Source organism: Lampetra planeri, chromosome 5 (assembly GCF_965212315.1).
Source record: "Lampetra planeri chromosome 5, kcLamPlan1.2.h2, whole genome shotgun sequence".
Lineage (NCBI taxonomy): Eukaryota > Metazoa > Chordata > Hyperoartia > Petromyzontiformes > Petromyzontidae > Lampetra > Lampetra planeri.
The window spans coordinates 13,061,431-13,080,907 of record NC_136111.1 but is presented as its reverse complement, the minus strand read 5'-3'; the positions used below and the strand labels follow the sequence as shown (position 1 = coordinate 13,080,907).

Below are 19,477 nucleotides of genomic sequence, written 5' to 3'. Positions count from 1 at the left end.
TCCCTTCCTTGGTTTGATGAGCTGTTTGTTGACTTAATCGGGATTTGAACTGGGACCCTTATAGTGGGAGTGGAGTACTATTAACCTACCGGGTTTCAACCTTCCACGCCACCAATGGTCGATCATCAACCAAATCAGGACCGAGCATGGCCAATGCCGCCGCCTGATGCACAAACAACACATCAAAGACTGGGTAGCCTGCGGGTGCAGCCATGAATCCCAAACCATTGACCACATTGTAAACTTCAGCTGTCCTCACTCCTTTCAAGGAGGAATGGATGAGAACCGCTCTGCTTATAAACAAATAACTGAGAGGATAAATATAAAGTTACATCTTTAATCTGCTGTTGTTCATTCATACGAATGAAGAGCACAACCACAGCATCACCCAGTGGAATGCAGTGCAATTAATGTTTAGCTTTATAAAATAATGTATTTGGATGCAGGAGGTTGGCAGGAATGACGTTAGGGGGTGAGCAATAGGGCCCTGGGGATGTTTGTCTTTTAGAGACGTTAACTAAACAGGTTACTATTAATGGCAAGCATAAACCTCGTAATAAAAGGCAGAATCCCAATCTCTTACAAGACCGAACTCTCATCTGATAGAGAATCTCATTGAGGGAAACCGAGCTTCGCTCTACATTTCATGTCCAAATCATGAATACTGCATTGTGGAAGTCAACAGTGGTTGTGCTCTGAAAAAATATTTTTTTTCCTCTGCTAAAAGGAATGTGTAATTTACTGATATTTTATTTACGCTAAATTGGTTATATAAACATTAATTAATTAACCTGGCCAACACACTTTATTCAAGGTACATTGCTGTGTGGAGACTCAGAGTTGAGTGGCGACCGACTCTTAATGCCTCATCCCCGATGTTATTGTGGAGGCGCTGCCACTCACAGTACCATCACCACTGCTCTCCGACTCTGAACCCCACTCGGTGGAGAGCTCTGAATATGGAACCTTTTGTTGCCAGTATCAAAACATAATAATTTGTTTTACCTTTCTGGCAACATCTTAACACTTTTTTTTATTGCCAGAAAGGGTAAAACCAATTCTTGTAACTCCATGATTGTAGGAGTGGATTCCTCAGATGCCAGGTTATATTAGCAGTTCCAGACCCCACTCCGACGAAATCTGCTTGCTCCCAGTAGCTGCACCCACAGCATTCCGAGCACTGCAAGTAAGCTGAAAGTGAACTAGGCTTCACTAGGGACGTGACATTATTTCTGGCTAGAGCCTCAGGGATTAACAACAAACTTGATTTGAAGCTTTCGTGACTGCAGGAATTACTCTTTGGTTCTTTCGGTAAAGTCACGTAGAAAGAAAATAAATAAAGTAATAGAGTACGACGTTTCGATTGCAACACAAGCAACCGTCATCAGGTAGAACTAAATTTGAGAGAGAGACAAAACACAGACACGGAGACACACAGACAGACACACAAGCAGAGAGAGAAACAACACAGACACAGAGAGAGACACAACATAGACACACAAAGTTCCTATGGGTGTCGGTCTGGCGCTCCGAGTCTCTGTTATTGCCAATTAACCAAAGTCTGCAACGTATGCAAACGCTCTCCAGTCACAATAAATATTGTTCATTCTGCACTCTCAAGTACTGGCAGCTGAGCAACATTTTTTGCCAGTGATTGAGCCCAGAAGCTGACAGTTGTGCACAACAAACGCCATCACGCAGTAAATAACACAGCGGCTGGTATGCTGTTATCAGCCAATGGATCATCATGCACCATCAGCTATTAATAATATAGTGTCGATTATACTCTCCGTTGTTGGTTACAATTTGCATTCATCAGTGATGTGCTGATGTTACCTTCTGTGTCAGGTATCTGGATGGAATGGCCAATGTGATCATGCCAGTTTGTCATGAAAAGCAGGCGCCCGAGGCCAAGATGTCAGATCTGCACATGATTTGCAGGCTAAGCTCAGTAAGCTGCATTTTTGAGGCAATGTACATCGTGCCAAACGACTACATTCCTAGCCACATACACGTGTGACCAAGTACGTGGCACTTGCTTGTTTTTTTATTTGTAAATTTGAAGTACGCAAAATGTTTATCCATAAAAAAGGTTTTTTTGGGGGTTAGATCGCATAATGAAGCTGGTTGTAATGGCCAGCGAAACGTTGTGCTCGAAATGTAAATGTGGGTTTACTCTCCAACACACCGGTGTGCTGAAGGAGTAACTAATTGGCATGTTTTGTTTACGTGAAAAACCTTACTAATTGGCTGTGTCGGGTGGTGGCGGTTTTAATGGCATTAATATTTACGCGATATAAACTAAAAAAAGTATTTACGTACACAAAATATAAAATACTACATGCAGTCATGAACAATATAGAATTCAACATCACAAAAAAATCCCCATGTTAATTCGTATACCAGCTGGACAGCGCGGTGTTAAAAGTGTTCAACTCACAACTCGAGATCTTTAAGTATTTTTTGCGATACTGGTTACAGAATAAAAACCTCGGTAAAAACCGGTTAACTGTTTGCTGCACGCATATGTCTGATTTGTTCTCTTGATGAAAATACCCCCGCATCTGTCCACTCGGCAGTAGAAATGAGTACACCACAGTAAGGCATTCGGGAGGTCACGTGTAGTGGAACAAAGTATTTGGACATTCCACTTCTTCCAAGACATCTTGTGGAAGAGCAGACAAAATACCACCTAAATCTTGACTTAAAACTTTCGTGACTGCAGGAATTCATATTCTTGGGTCTTTCGGTAAAGTCACGTAGATAGGTTCAAATAAAATAACAAAACATAACAAAAAACTACGACATTGCGATCGCAACACAAGCGGTCGTCTTCAGGAAAAGGGAACTTAGCTTCCAAAGCAAATTGTTTATAAGGGTTTGAAATGGGTGTAGCCCAAATGTCAACAGCCAATGATAATGTAAGTGGCGGGCAGCCACCCCGACGGTGGTTGGTTTTCCACGAATCAAAGAGCTGCCAGGTGAAAATTAGCATGTTAAAGATAAATTAGCATTATATGTTAATAACAGCTGATGGGGTGAGAATATCACAACATGACCTATTGATAAGGTATTGGTAATAATGAGATAAGGAGATGCACTGATGAGATTGAGTTTGAGAATACATTTTTTGATCATCAGTTATATAGAACGGACATAACACAACCCCTGGCCATGAGATGAGACGATGAATGAGATAGGATAATGTGTCGATGTGATGTGATCTGAAACAAAGACTCTCTTCGAAAGTAAATTTTCGGTAAGAAACCATATATTTGAAGTCGTTTCATCACGGTAAAAAAAATATATCAAAAATTGCCAAGTCATAATACACACTCGTGATTATTTTCAACATAAATACAGTTCATATGCAAAACAATCAAAGGAATAAAAAAAACACATCCTGAAAGGTAGAGCTCTGATTCAGGCTTTCCTGAATAAAAAGGGCATCGTGGTTTAACATTTGTTTAAAGTTAACATTACAAATGTTACAAAATACACGTTTTAAGAACACTTTTACATGTTTGCATTTCTAGGCAATTAAAACATATACAAGGACTGCATTCATATTTACAAAGAGGAACTAAGCAGCTCTATTGTTCAGTAATACTCCGGTTTACTTCGGGAATGTTCGTGAAAGGTACGAGGACGAATATCAAAACGACATCAATCAAAGTAATGTACAGGGTAGGTGCAAGCGAAGGCCGAGGCGACGGATACAAGGACGGATGCTGTCAGCGACGTAAGTGTGGGTTGAGGCGACGCAAATCAGGTAGTGGTATTAAGGTAAAAAGGGGAAGACGGTAAAGTCACGTAGATAGAAACTTAATAGTAACAAACACAGAAGGAGAACTGATGACGTAGCAGTTCTCCTGCTGTGTTTGTTTCACCTGATGACGGTTGCTTGTGTTGCGGTCGAAACGTCGTGATCTATTAAATTTCTATCTACGTGACTTTACCGAAAGAACCAAAGAGTATGGATTCCTGCAGTCACGAAAGCTTCAAATCAAGATCGGGGTATTATTGTACATACACGCAAATATATTACAGTCCTATTAGGCTGAGGACATTGTCAAATTCATCTCAATACACTGATGATTAAACTACACCTCCTGGAGACAGAGCCTCAGGATAGTAATTCCAAAACCTCGTGTCGTGGAATCAACGTTAAGTTAAATAGTCTTGACTGCTTCTTGCAGTCGAGTCTCTGGACACGAATCATAACACAGTGACCCACGCACCACAGGCAGCATCACGGGAGGTGGAGGCCGAAGTGCTATCAACCTCCCCCCACGAACTTGGCAGAACAGGGTGGGGGCATGATTGTTGTGGATAGTCCCAATTGAGTAGTTTGCGGCGTCAATTTTTAATTGTTGGTAAATGTTTACCCTTATGTCGGCACACAAGCGCCTCGTCTTTATGTTGCCGCTCCTCACTTTTGGAATAAGCTCACTTTGTGGTTTCAGCTTAAATCCCTCCCTTCTCTAACCTTTAAAAATTCTTTCCTTGATTTAAGATTTCCCTTTTCCTGTAAATTTGGGTAGCGAACCCCGTGCGTGTTGGTGTTATTTTTAGGTGTTGGCCGTGTTTCTTGAGTGTGTTTGCTACTCACTGTGTGCAATGTTATGCTTTATACACTGCTGTAACTTAATTTTTCACCAAGCTACTCTGCGGGACATTATTGTAGAATAGTTAGTTTTTTTACCCGCGTAAACAAATACAAATCAATCAATTCACTTGCAAATTACATCAGGGGTTCTTTAACATCCACTGTGAAGTAGATGGAGCATACTTTTGGTTAATAGACCTGCAGTATTAATCAGGGTGGCCACTGGATTAGAACTGTGAACATCTGCAACAAGCCAACGCGCTACTACTAGCCCATGTCACCGGCCCATATCGCCCTTAATAGAGCGTACAAACCAAGTGGCATGTTTTAACTGTCTGTGTATGTTTTAGGAAACAACTTGTGTATTATCGAAATAAAAAAAATCGAACTCAAGTTGCCGGGTTCATATCACAGTATACTAACCACTGTGCAACATAGGGAACGTAAAACTATTGATTGTTACAAACAATATTCGATTCACTATATCATGATTACCACTACAGTCACGCACTCAGATAATGCATTTCAGTGGACACATTGTTAATCGGTGATTTTGGGAAACAATTGATTAGAAATAAATTATGTTTCAATCATATAATACGACACATATCTAATTGCGAAAAACCTTAAATGGTCTTTGACCATGACATACAAACAATCGCCATCTAAAACTGTTTTTGTGAGCGTAGGGACAGGCAATCCCGTTAGAGCAATGGAGCTACGTCTTCTGAGGACACATAAACGTCTCGCGTAGACTTCGTCATCTCCTTGCTGAGTTTGTAGAGTTGAAGGCTGCACATTACCACTGCAACAGCCTGCAGGAACAACATCATAGACATCAATAGTGGATAATGGGCATTGTGTTAAAGTATAGAGCGCAGGGTTATGATCATTTAAGGTGATGTTTTAAAGTTACCAAATGTCTTGGCAACCATAGTCACGGTTTCAGAAAGGCTGCTGCAACATCCTTAAGAATTTCTGAAAATAAGAATGTTTTCCAAGGTTGCTTGACTCATAATACAAAGGACAGAGCAACCTGTGTAGTGGGTGGGGTTGGCAGAAAAGTGGGCAGTGCCTGTGACCAGTAGGTGGCTCAATCTCAGAAAGAGTGAGGCCACTGACTGTGTGGGCGGGACTAGCGGTGCAGTGGGCGTGGTTATTGAAAAGTGGATGGGGCTTACATCGGGAGGAGCTGCCAGTTCACCATGTCCCTGGTGAACCTCCAAAAAGTAAAAGCTTTCAGAGTTGGTGATGAGGGTTTGAGATGTTTGTGAAGTGAGAGAGATGTTTGTGACATGGATGGAGTATTTGTCATGACAACGATAATGCCGTGTATTTATTTAGAAAAGCCTCATTGACTCTGAAGACTATTTTTCAAGAAGGTCCTGTATTGGATTGTTTGGCCAATTCCATTAGTGAGTGTTTTGCATGTGGGAAGACACCAGAATGACCGGAGAAAACCCACCACACAAACAATGGAATAAACCTCAAAGTTCCAAACAGAAGGATTTAAGAACTCATCTACCCCGCTTCCATCTGCTGGCCACCTCGCAGGGCAGCAGATTTTAGAGTTTCACAAATTCCTACATGATCCACCAACCCTTTCTTCCAAAGCACTGGATCACAGACCTGTACCATCACGCCTGCCCCATGATGTATGTGTTCAGCAGTGGCCCAGCTATCGAGTGTGCAGGCAGTAGAACTGCACAGAGATGCCCATGGGTCGGATGGCCATTGGTACTGGGTTAGAAAGACAGGGGTTCGCATTTCTTTCCTTTTACCAGGGCCCATGCCAGCCATGCCACACCCCGGGGAGGCAAGTGTGCGTCATCGTATCTGTGCCCACCAGCATGAGTGTAGAGATTATTGCGACTTGGATGAAGACTCTTTTGTGGTCCTGCAGGATGTCAATGTATTTGTCCAGGCAGCCCTAGTAGAGTTGAAACAAGATACATGCCAGGGGGGGATGGGTGAGGGGGGGGGGGGAAAGTGTAGGCATTGAAATGAGACTTCACCCTAAACTTGTACATGCATATTGACCATACTTGACCACGCTGATTAGTACAGGTTGGTGAAGACGGAGCATAGACGTGGGGGCATAGAAGTACAGTGCAATAATTGATTTTGCTGCACTGCCCTAATCTTCCCAACGCAACCAAGTTTTATGCAAGGTGGTCACCTATCCAAGAACTCAATCCAGCTTAACGTCTGAGCTTTGACAAGGTCGGGCACATTCCGGGTAATTTGGGCAATATGCATGAACAGTAGCGATGGTGGTGGACACTGGCTATCATGACCCCACACACCTGAGAACTTTGTGGCCCCCTCCCCCCCCCCGTTCAGACAGGCATGGCACACAAAGGCATGGCATGGCGACCATATCCATCTGCCTTTGTCTCCCTAGTTCTGATGTTTACACATCACATTAGGATGCCACTCAATGTCACTTTTCCTGGTTGTAACCAGTTGCCTATTAAGCTGAAGCCCTGTAAGTTTAAAGACAATCCTCAATATTTACAAGTTGCTCAACCCGAAGTTGCTCAACCGAAAGACCCAAATAATATGAATTTGCTCAATGGAGTTGAAAAACGCATTAGTCAGTGCTGCAAAGAAGACGAGGGGATTCTAAGCAACCTGTAAATGTGAACAAATTAAAATGACATTTTCAGCACTTAACATCAACACCGAAACATTGAGAGGGTTTGATCCAATAGACTGAAACGTCGCTCTTTCATATGCATATTGGATGACACTCTAAAACACCACATACATATTTCAGACTCAATCAACAAGCGATATAAAGACTCTACAGTGGTGGTATTGGAATATGTAAATATAGATATAAATTGTATCGTTGATTCCCGTGGAGTGTAATAGCGCCGTCTGGTGGACAGCAGCGGCAACTGTGGTGGACAGATAGACATTTATTCTCGATTTGAAGCTTTCGTGACTGCAAGGATTCATATTCTTAGGTTTTTTCGGTAAAGTCACGTAGGTAAAAAAATTCAAATTAATAAAAGTAAAATAAAATAAAAATCACGACGTTTCGGAGGCAACACAAGCTTCCGTCTTCAGGTGGAACCGTCACAGCACGATAGCTGTATCTCTCACTTGATACAGCTATCGTGCTGTGACGGTTCCACCTGAAGACGGAAGCTTGTGTTGCCTCCGAAACGTCGTGATTTTATTTTAATAATTTGAATGTTTTACCTACGTGACTTTACCGAAAAAACCTAAGAATATAGATAGTAGACACGCAGGTGAGGGTGTGCACGGTGGGTTGGCAGAGGGGAGGAACCAGGGTAAGGCTCACGGACGACACTGTCTGGATGCCCCTGAAACCTGCTAGGAAGGCATGGTCAGGGCGGACCCAGGCTGTGCTGGTTCTGAGAATGGACTCGTCTCGTCGTTGCTGTCGTCTCATCGCCGACGTCACTAAATGTCTCCGCTAGATATTGCGCTACGAAGGATATAGTTGGCTTCAGCGCCGTCGGTGTTAGACGGCTGGTGTTGTGTGCAGGCTAAGCTGAGCTACTGTGGAGAGTGTGCAGACAAGACCGTGGAAGTTGTTAATAAAGAAAGTGCCTCCTATAAACTCTGTCTCTGAATCGTTGACACTACACTAGTATCAATGCATCGGCATCAAAACTGAAGGCAGTAGTATCACATGCCTCTCGATGCACAGGTACTGCCTCCAAGGCATCAATAGCCAATAACAATGATCCCACATATGTCTCCACCCTAACATGAGGTCGACACACATTAAGGTAAATCTATGACACAGGCAATTATATTCGACATCAAAGTATTTTTTGTATGTTTATGTTAATAAATAGAGCACTATTGAACATGCAAATAAGATAACCATATTTCAAACAATAACACGAAAATGATCCCTGACGATCACCCATTGACATGATCCAAATTAACCTAATCCTGGCACCAACCCGAATCCGACCATCACCGCTGCCCCTCTCACCTGTGGGTATGGCTGACAGGTTGAGTTGAGATGCGGCCCACAGCAGGCCTTGGGGATGGTGTCGAAATCTAAGGCACTGCTGACCCCACAGCACTGAAACTGCAGAGAGGAGAAAACACAATCACAATGGTTAACTCTTTACATCGTTCCAGGACGAGTGAGGTCAGTGCCTTTTCGGGCTGACATGAATTAGGATGGTAATTGGGGTTGAATGATCACTAAATCGGAGGCAATTGTCTCATGTATTACCATGTGCATAATGGGTGTGTGGATATGCAGGAACGGTTGTGTCTGTTTGCACGTGTGTATTTTGTGCATGTGTCTATGTTCGTGAGTGTCTGTATATGGACACGTGTCTGGATAGATAGGTGCGTGCTGTACCTCTGACATTGCATGGTTCCATGCCGACGCGAGCACGAGGTTGGATTCAAACTCGTGCCGAAGAAGCTTTGAGCCCCGCGCCCGAATCCAGGCAATCAGCTGCACACACGAATCACAGGAACCCCTGTTAGCCTGGCAGATGATTTGGGCAAGTGCTGTTTGTGACCACCTATTCTGGCACGCACATTTAGTTGCAGGTATTGTTAGCGGTATAATCTATTTTAATCACAAAATACTTACATGCTGACGCATTAAACTCACTCTACATTTATCAGCTATCGCCATCCAGCACTGACCACTACTGTGTGTTTAAAACATCACCAAAAAAATGTCTCTCCCCCCCACCCCGCCATACCGAAGTTGCTAAACCCGGTTTGATGCCAGGTTCTCGATATACGCACTCTGTGCTCTAGTTAGCTGCCCACATGGCCATTAGCCAAATTCCCTTCTTGCTCTTTCAAACCCCCATGACCACAAACAGCCATGACACATTTCTGACGCGAGATATCATCCATGGCTTCCTCTAATTAAAAAAACCCAGTGTTGTCGTTTCAAAACCGGAAACAGAAGCCCAGGTGCGATACATTTTTCATATTTGAGCCCTCGAGACGTAACACATTATTTCCACGTCGCGTGGAAAGTCATGAACACATTCATACTCTTGGTTCTTTCGGTAAAGTCATGTAGGTAAAGAAAATAAGAAATAAAAATAAAATTAAATATAAAAATGTATAAAATTAAATCACGACGTTTCGATTGCAACACAAGCAATCATTGATGATCATTAAATCACGACGTTTCGATTGCAACACAAGCAATCATTGATGATCATTAAATCACGACGTTTCGATTGCAACACAAGCAATCATTGATGATCATTAATGATTGCTTGTGTTGCAATCGAAACGTCGTGATTTAATTTTATTCATCAATGATTGCTTGTGTTGCAATCGATGAATTAATTTAATTTATTTGTATTTTTTTTTCTTTACCTACGTGACTTTACCGAAAGAACCAAGAGTATGGATCCTTGCAGTCACGAAAACTTCAAATCTAGAATTAACACATTCATGCACAATGGGATAGTGCTTCTTGGTGGGACAGCGGTGGAAATTTTACATTTCTTTGGCAGTGCCAGTCTCTCCATTTGAAAAATCCAACCACTCCTGACCTCAAAGTGGTAATTATTTGATCAACCCCAGAGGAATTATGCGCAAAGTCCACCCTCACAATTGGGATTTGGATTTGCAACCTTCAGATTGTGAGTCGAGCGCTCTTACTGGATTGATAGTACATTGTCTGAGTTTGGGTTTACAGCCTTGTCCCTACACTCATGGATGAAGGCCTCCCCATCTATGTCAGTCACTGTGGGTTTGTTTGACCAATCTTCACTACACTGGTCAGTGTGGGTTGGTAAAAGAAGGGGGGTGGCAGGAATGGTTCAGTAATTACTCACCACTGACGTTACCCTTGGCGAGAAATCAAACTTGGGACTCCCAATTATTTACTCAGATGCATTGCTCATTATCAAGTGTAATTTTCCAAAAGCACTGTTACTTGACATCAATCACCTCATTATTTAATTATTTGTTTTATCAATCTGCCTTCAACTATTGCCCTATGTATACCTACTGTTGTGTTTTAAAGGTGTGTCCCTCCGTCACTAATTTGCTGTGTTCATTGTGATGCAATATCTGACAAAATTAAACAGTGAGTGCCAGTTTGGCAGAGGCGTACAATTATGAAGGCAAAAGGTTGATCCTCGTAAAGTCATGACGTCAAGTTTGCCATATATAACACGTCAAAGTAACTGTGGGCCTGTGTTTGTGTGGTTACACTTTTATTAAGTGCTTCCATAATCATTCTCCTGCAGTGTAAATTATATGGTATTTGTGTATATGTATCCTTTGCGTCTGTCTGCATGTTTGCTTATCTGGTGTTCATGTAGATAAAAAAAAATCATGATCATGGCAGTGATTGTTGTTATAATTGTTATTGTAATGAACTTACCTCGGTATCTGGGATGAAATATTGAGCAGCGACGATTGCAGACAGACTCAGGATCACAGCAATCGCCATGAACTACACACACAATTACACAGGCATTACCAGGTGTCATCAGTGATATCACCGGCTCCCATTGGTAACACATGATTCATGCTCTGTCCATGAGCATTGTAGAGCAGATCCGAGGCATGCTAGGCCATACTGCATCATTCCGAGAATCAGAGCTAAATATTAGTCCATTTTGATTTGTCTTTCTGATCATATTTTTTCATGACATCTATTCAGAAGGACCTTACTTTTGGATGTTTGGCTAATTCCCTGAAACATATTTTAGTTGTGAATGAAAACAGCATTTACCTTAAAAAGAACCCCACACGAAAATGAGATCACTCCAACTTCACTATACAGTTTTGACTCCCGTGAACCCACATGCTGCATTGCCCTGAAATGACCACCCGTGTTCTGTATCTTTGCAATCCACCAACCCCCACCTCCAAGTTGCCAAATCACTTCCAAGTTGCGAAATCACTCCTACACCCAGCAATGCTGATATTGACTATGATGATGACTAGAATAGATGACGACTATGACGATGCTGACGACGATCGTGATGTTGATGACGAACATAGCTGGAAACATATTCTTAGGTTTTTTCGGTAAAGTCACGTAGGTAAAAAATTAAAATTAAATTAATTTAAATTTTAATTTTTTACCTACGTGACTTTACTGATTAAAATTAAAATTACATTAATTTAAATTAATATTTTTTTTACCTACGTGACTTTACCGATTAAAATTACATTAATTTAATTTTTTTACCTACGTGACTTTACCGAAAAAACCTAAGAATATGAATCCTTGCAGTCACGAAAGCTTCAAATCTACAATTAATAGCCGGAAACGTCTGCACGTGTTTTATTAATGTCCTATCTCCGCATAGGTGCACTCACCAGGAGCAGGAGGGGCCACAGCTGATACCAGGCGGCCACCACGAGAAGCAGGGCGATGAGGCTGAGAAGAGCAGCACCTCCAAGGCAGGCGACCCGGGCCCCCAGTCCCAGAGACTCCGACGTCAGCCATCCTGAGCCCAACGATCCTGACGCCCGTAACTTTGATATTGGAAAATCTGACTCCAGAGTTTCTGACCCCACCGAGGTTGACCCCAGAATGTCAGAACTATTACCCGCCATGAGGATCTTTGACCCCAACAGAGTCTCCAGTACTGAGCCATGCACGGGCAGACAGGCGCCCACGCCCACCAGCGCACACGCGCATACCTACCCACACACGCACACACACGTACACACACGCACGTTATTATCTGTTCAAATTACTGACCCTTGCAGCATCCTTAATAGGTGCTTGCAAGCAACACTTAACTCAACAGCTTATGTAATGTATATAGGGGATTTTTTTTATGATACGTGTAGATTGGCTATGATGTTAGATGGGGAAGCCCCTTTATACACAAGGGCCTTTATCAGCCCACTTGGCCCCGCTCACGCTGTTTCAATATGAGAGCTGTGTATACACCAGTGACTAATTCAGTGTCACATGCACATTCACGCACGATTAGATAATACTCTGTGGAAATTTTACGTTTCTATAGCATGGCCAGTCTCGAATAAAAAAAAACCCACCGTTGACCTGGAATGAAATGGCATTAGTGCTTTCATAAACCCCAGAGGAATGGTGCGCTAAGTTCGCTCTCACACTCGGGATTTGAAATCGCCACCTTCAGATTGTGAGTCCCATAGATATAACTTCTCAACTCGAGCTATTAATGATTTGATATTTGCGTTGTCTTTGTGCTGTTCGCCTTTTGGCGTTCTCTGGTCGAGCACTGGTGAGACAAGGTCACATAGAAGGCTGGCTCTGGTGTGGGCTAATTAGTTTAAAAGAAAACGCATATATTATAATCAGAGCATGTTTGTTTGCATGTTTTGCCACAAGCGTGTGTGGTTAACGAAAACTTGATGCCTTGCAATGGGTGTCTATTTGAGGTTTTAACATTGGGGCGTCAGAGTGACGAGATGTTAATTCCCTCGCCAGGTTTGTAGGAGGTCGTCGGTCCGATCCCAACCCTGACGCCTGTATATTTGGAGTCTGCATGTTCTCCCTGTGGTCGTGTGGATTTATACCCGGGCCCTCCGGGGTTTCCCTCCACATTTAGAAACATGCGATTAGAGTATATGGCTGCTATACATTTCCACGTGATCAGCCACTTCGTTGAGCTATAATTTGTGGCCAAGTCTCTTCTGAAAAATTGCTACATTGCTCAGCGGGCCTTACCTGGAAAATAAAAAAAATAGTTTTAGTTTAGTTTATAGTATTATTTCCGGAAAGTGTGAAGCCTATTCGTTTGTTTCATTATTTTGAAACTGCCATTTTTTCCCCCATACAATCAATGATGTAACTATTGTTGTACTCTATGCTCCTACGCAGTGATCAGCGTTGAGAAGTTTGGTCAAATAATCCCCAAGACCCTCCCTGCGCGGGGGGTGAGGACCTTCATTCAGCAGCGGATGATTAATGTGACTGGAAACTATGATTGTCAATTACGCAAGACATTTATTCACAGACCACACATTGATTCACATACAAAATGAAATGTCAAACATAGGCAAATATTCATAATAGAGGTTTTTTGTTTGGGTTAGATCGCGTAAATATATAAATGTGTCGTTAAAACCCGCCACCACCCGACACAGCCAACTAGCAAGGGTTGTCACGTAAACAGAACGTGCCAATTCGTCACTAGTACAGCACTAACCGGTGTGTTGGAGAGCCAAGCCACAACATTTACAATCTGAGTACGACGTTTCGCCAGTAATTACAACTAGCTTCTAACCCAAAAAAACTCTATTATGGATGCTATTAGTCGCGAAAGCCCACGTGTTAAATATGCATCTATTGTTGAATATTATGTGGCTGTAGAGATGTACACATACAGTACTATATAGTGCACACACAATCACATTCACGCGCCACATGCACGCATCGAGACACGTCTCCATTCAATACTCGCACGTCGTCGTTACAGCGAATTGTTCCTGAAAACAATGGTTATTCGGACGAGACGTCGACATTCCTCAGCCAAGTTAGAATCCACAAAGATTCGACCAAATGAATTAATATTCGAAATACAATGTACGGTCTAAGCACAGTTTAAACGACATGCCTCTATTTTATCTCGAGATATACTGAATGGCTGAGCGATGCTCGCTCGCGAGCGCTTATTATTACCTATTAATATCATTATCACATTTTCACGAACAAAACATTTTAAACGATCCAGCAACGGCGTCGGAAAATCTCGAGCAGGCAACATTATTTTACCAATCTGATTCCATCGCCTAGTTAATTATACAATGAGATCTGTATGAAACGAATTAGTGGTGGACATTCCTTATTTAAATTGATCGAAATGAGCCAGTCCATTAAACAAAAACCGCTGCTATTTCCTTCCCAACAAATTGCCACTTATTTTAACGGCTCTGAAGAATGTTTTTTTTTCAAATCCACCACGTTCCTAATGTTATGATCAGAGCGTGTTCTAACCGGCAAGCCACCCGGGCGCATTTTTAGATAATTGGTGTTAATTGAGCAGGCACAGTTAGAGTGTCCAATTATGTCGAGGAGCGGTGTGTAGTAGTGGAGTCGCTTACCGCTAAACCCAGTCCGAGCAACAGCGTGGCTATCGTGAGCTTGGACACCCCCATCGCTTCTTGTCTCTCCTCGAGTCTCTCCGAGCGCGAATAGTGAAGTTAGCTCGGATCGGCGATTAATATAGGGAGGGTCGTGGGTGCCTAAACAGCTCCCTCCCTCACCTCGTGATGAAACACTTCTCCCCCTCCCTCCTACCCTCCTCCCATTCGCACGGTTGGCTACGCACGAAAGAAGTTCAACATACATACTACTACACCCTCTCACTCCGCCTTCCCTCTCTACCCACCGTCTTTGTAACCCCGAGGTGATAAGTCCCTCTATTCCTGTGGTCTTAACTGAAATTTGGAATTCTAATAAGTGTAATTTATTGGGCTCAAGGTTTTCAAAGTGGATACGACGGATAAAAATGTATCATCAACATCGTCAACGATGATCAATCCGTTGCTGGAAAAACGTCCCCTCGATGCGTCTGACTTCTGCTTCTCAGCGCTTTTAATCTTTGACGTAAATCAATGGTGTGCACTGCAAGGAATAGCGCAGGGGAAGTAACACGTCAATTGTTCTGTATGAGTCATGAACATGTCACTAAGAGTCAACTAAGGGTCAATGGGTAGTTTACGGGGGTAGAAATACATTTTTTAAAACCCCCCTACAATCTTTGATACTGTACTTTGAAGCGATAACAAATATATATTCGGAGATTAAAACAAAAAGAGGTCCACTTGGTGAGTCACAGAAAAAAGAGAAGGCGGGTCACAAGATAGCGCGTGTGAGAACCTGCGTGGGTGGATGTCTGTGTCTGCGTGTCTAGGGGAGGATGTGGCTGCGTGGTTTGGTTTGCGTGCGTCTGGGTGAGCTTGGAGGAGGCTCGTGTAGGACGCCACTGGGCAGATGGAGGCAGTCACCCTTCAACAACAACGGAGGGCAGATGAGGCCACGCTCACCACAACGAGCGTTGTGCCGGGCAGCTAAAACGCAGCAAGTTGGCACAATAGAGGGCACAGCTGGTGCATCTGCCAGTTATCTCAGCGAGTCAACCCATGGTACCTGCTGGGCCTGTCTCGTGATCTGTTGGCGAGCCTTCGACACTTCACGTGGCGTCAAAGTGCACCTGGCCTGGCACAGGCGCCGTGGTGACGTCACCGCCACTTAGTGGTGAACGGCGAGTGTTGATTGTTGTTGCTGGCGAATGTGTTTGTGTGGGACTCGGCATTGTAGTAATGAGCGCACTCTGCTGCGAACCCAGCGTCCTGAGTTCGACCACCTGTGAACCGGTCCTGCCCACCCCCCCCCTGCTCTGACTCGGCCTCAATTGAGTACCTGATGCAGTGTGTAAACATCAGCATTGGGGATGTAAAGGCGCATGAGTGTGTAGTGCTAGCCAATTACGCTTGCCACTACAGCCTGCGAAGACTATACGGGTGGATCTTTGGCTTCATGCAATGTTTATAATTAATTACCCAAGTGTGCGTGACTGTATTGACAGCTGAGGGTGTGCTCTGAACTGTCAAGAATGCTGCCAGTGCATTTCCCATTAACATATGTATCAATATAACAGCACTGCCACTCACTGCAGAGCGTTTGGTAAACATTACAGGTGCAACGATTACGCGATCCAGAGTCGTGATTACGAAGTAAACTTGAGTAAATATGACCAACTCACAGGCAGTAGTGGTACAGAAATGGAAATTTTATGGAAATTTACTCACATGTAATTTGATGGCGACCTGGAATTGATGTTTTTGCATAATGCACAAATATATTTTTACACGTGGATTTGTTGGCACAGGTTAAACATTTGACAGTCATCTCGGTCAGTAAACCCATAACACCTGGGTTTTATCCCATGACCTGACTTCAAACTGCACCTAGCCTGGTACAAGCGCGGAGGTGACGTCACCACCTTCGTGGAGATTGGCGATGGTTGTTGTTGTTTGAGGAAAGCAGTGTCGCAGTGGTTCCTGGCCTCGGGTGAACGTCATTGGCACATGGTATTTGAATCTGCTCTGGGAGCATTAAATGAGTACCTCGTGCAGTGTAAATATCACCACGTGAGAGACAAAGTCGCCTGGGTGTGGCGCAACCCCCCCCCCCCTTAATACTGTATACAGTATATGAATGTAGAGTACAGCATATATGAATGTACGTCTGAATGTGAACATATACCTACGACCAAATGACTCTGAATGTTAGATCTCGCCATGTCTTGTTAAGCAGTATGAGCCTGGTTAGAACTTGCATGATTGTTTTTCTGGTCTTATCGTGTGGTATAGGCGTGGGTTGTAATGCACGATAATCCCGATGTGGATCATAGAGAGCATTGAATTCTTGAATCCATCTGTGTGGCGCGTTGATTGTTAATATTTCGTACGTGTGGTGGATTTTCTCCACGTGCTCTGGTATGCTCGCGCATGAAGCCAAACACTTATTAAAAGGAATGGCCAACATGGCAATGCAGGACCCTCATGGAAATACATTCTGCAAGCTAAGTGAGTATTTCTTCTGTAAATATAGGGAACTAGCGGAAGTACCCGGCTTTGCCCGAGTGAAAAATATATTTCTTAAAAACCTTACATATATATACACAGATACTAAGGTATTGTCAAAGCCCGGTGGGCTGTTTGTACATTTCTCCACCAACAAATATATAAGAGGCTTTCACAAGTCCAAAAAGTTGTAGAAAGTGTGGGGTAAATAGTTGATGTCAAAAGGTTTCCGAAAATTGCGGTCTCCCCCCCCCCCCCCTCAAAAAATATCTTTACCCCTCGTAGGTATATATACTAACAACACCTTACATACAACAGAGGAAGTGGTATCTATTGACTCTGTAGTAGTATCTAGTATCTACTGACTGTACCGTAGTATCTACTGAGCCAGTAGTAGCTACTGACTGTGTAGTAGTATTTATTGACTGTAATAACTACTGACCATAGTAGTATTTACTGGGCCTACAGTAGTATCTACCGACTATATACTCGTAACGACTAACTGTATAGTATCTGCTGACTCTATAGTCGTATCCACTGACTATAGTAGTAACTACAAAATCTATAGCAGTATCTACTCACTCTATAATAGTATCTACTGACTCTAGTAGCTACTCACCGTGGTAGTATGTACTGACTGTATAGTAGTATATACTGACTGTAGCAGTATTGACTGACTGTAGCGGTATATACTGACTGTTTTAGTATTTACTATAGAGGTATCTACCAACTCGATAGCAGTATCTACTATCGCTACAGCAGTGTATACCGACTGAGGTCGTACCTGCTATCACTACAGCAGTGCATACTGCTGTGTTGGTACCTGTTATGATGACAGCAGTGCATATTGTAGTGGAACCTGCTATGATTACAGCAGTGCATACTGCTGTGGTGGTATCTGCTATGATGAGAGGAGTACATATTGTGGTGGTGGTACCTGGTATGATAACAGCAGTGCATATTGACTGTACTCATCATTCACCCTCACCATTCACCAGAGGTGTGGACTCGAGTCATGTGACTTGGACTCGAGTCAGACTCGAGTCATGAATTTGATGACTTGCGACTCGACTTGGACTTGCATAACAATGACTTTGTCCCACCTATGAGATGTGGACTCGAGTCATGTGACTTGGACTCGAGTCAGACTCGAGTCATGAATTTGATGACTTGCGACTCGACTTGGACTTGCATAACAATGACTTTGTCCCACCTCTGCCATTCACCACTCACAACTCACCCTTACCACTCATCCTCACCACTCACCACTCCCACTCACTATTCACCATTCACCCTCACAACTCACCACTCACCAACCTCCCTCACCAATCTCCCTCACCACTCACCCTCACCACTCACCCTCACCACTCACCAATCACCACTCACCCTCACCACTCACTCTCACCACTAACCCTCACCACTAACCCTCACCACTCTCACTCACCACTCTCCATCACCACTCACCACTCACTCTCACCATTCACCCTCACCATTCAGCCTCACCACTCACCCTCACCACTCACCCTCACCACTCACCGTCACAACCACCACTCACCCTCACCACTCAACTTCACCCTCACTACTCACCATTCATCCTCACCAATCACCACTGACCAATCACCACTCACCACTCTCCACTCACCCTCACCACTCACCGTCACAACCACCACTCACCCTCACCACTCAACTTCACCCTCACTACTCACCATTCATCCTCACCAATCACCACTGACCAATCACCACTCACCACTCTCCACTAACCCTCACCACTCAACCTCACCACTCACCCTCAAAACTAACCACTCTCTCACCACTCACCCTCACCACTCAGCACTCACCCTCACCACTCACCCTCACCACTCACCCTCACCACTCACCCCTCACCGCTCACCACTCACCCATCACCACTCACAACCGCCACTCAACCTCACCACTCATCCTCACCACTCACCCTCACAACAACCACTCACCCTCACCACTCACCCTGACCACTCACCACTCATCCTCACCAATCACACCCTCACCAATCACCACTCACCCGCACTGCTCACCCTCACCACTCACGCTCACCCTCACCACTCACCCCTCACTAATCACCACTCATAACCGCCACTCACCCTCACCACTCACCACTCACCCTCAACACTCACCCTCACCACTCACCGTCACCACTCACCCTCACTACTCACCACTCATCCTCACCAATCACACCCTCAACAATCACCACTCACCCTCACAACTCACCCTCACCACTCACTCTCACCACTCACCACTCACCCTCACAACAACCACTCACCCTCACCGCTCAGCACTCACCATCACTACTCACCCTCACCACTCACCACT

At 43.8% G+C, this 19,477-nt stretch overlaps 1 protein-coding gene across 2 annotated transcripts; it reads right to left on the bottom strand.

Moving 5' to 3' along the window:
* Window positions 1-3,249: 3,249 nt before the first annotated feature.
* LOC144718901 (uncharacterized) lies at window positions 3,250-18,452 on the bottom strand. 2 transcript variants are annotated; one of them, XM_078594495.1, is made up of 7 exons: window positions 18,120-18,452; window positions 11,927-12,253; window positions 10,980-11,051; window positions 8,970-9,068; window positions 8,589-8,687; window positions 6,456-6,539; window positions 3,250-5,424 (listed from the first exon to the last, which is right to left on the bottom strand). In XM_078594495.1, the coding sequence occupies exons 1-7, from the start codon at window positions 18,120-18,122 to the stop codon at window positions 5,314-5,316; spliced, it is 795 nt and encodes a 264-aa protein (XP_078450621.1). In that variant the 5' UTR covers window positions 18,123-18,452; the 3' UTR covers window positions 3,250-5,313. The 2 variants fall into 2 exon arrangements, with proteins under 2 accessions (XP_078450621.1, XP_078450620.1); XM_078594494.1 differs by lacking the exon at window positions 18,120-18,452 and adding an exon at window positions 14,645-14,822.
* Window positions 18,453-19,477: the final 1,025 nt, after the last annotated feature.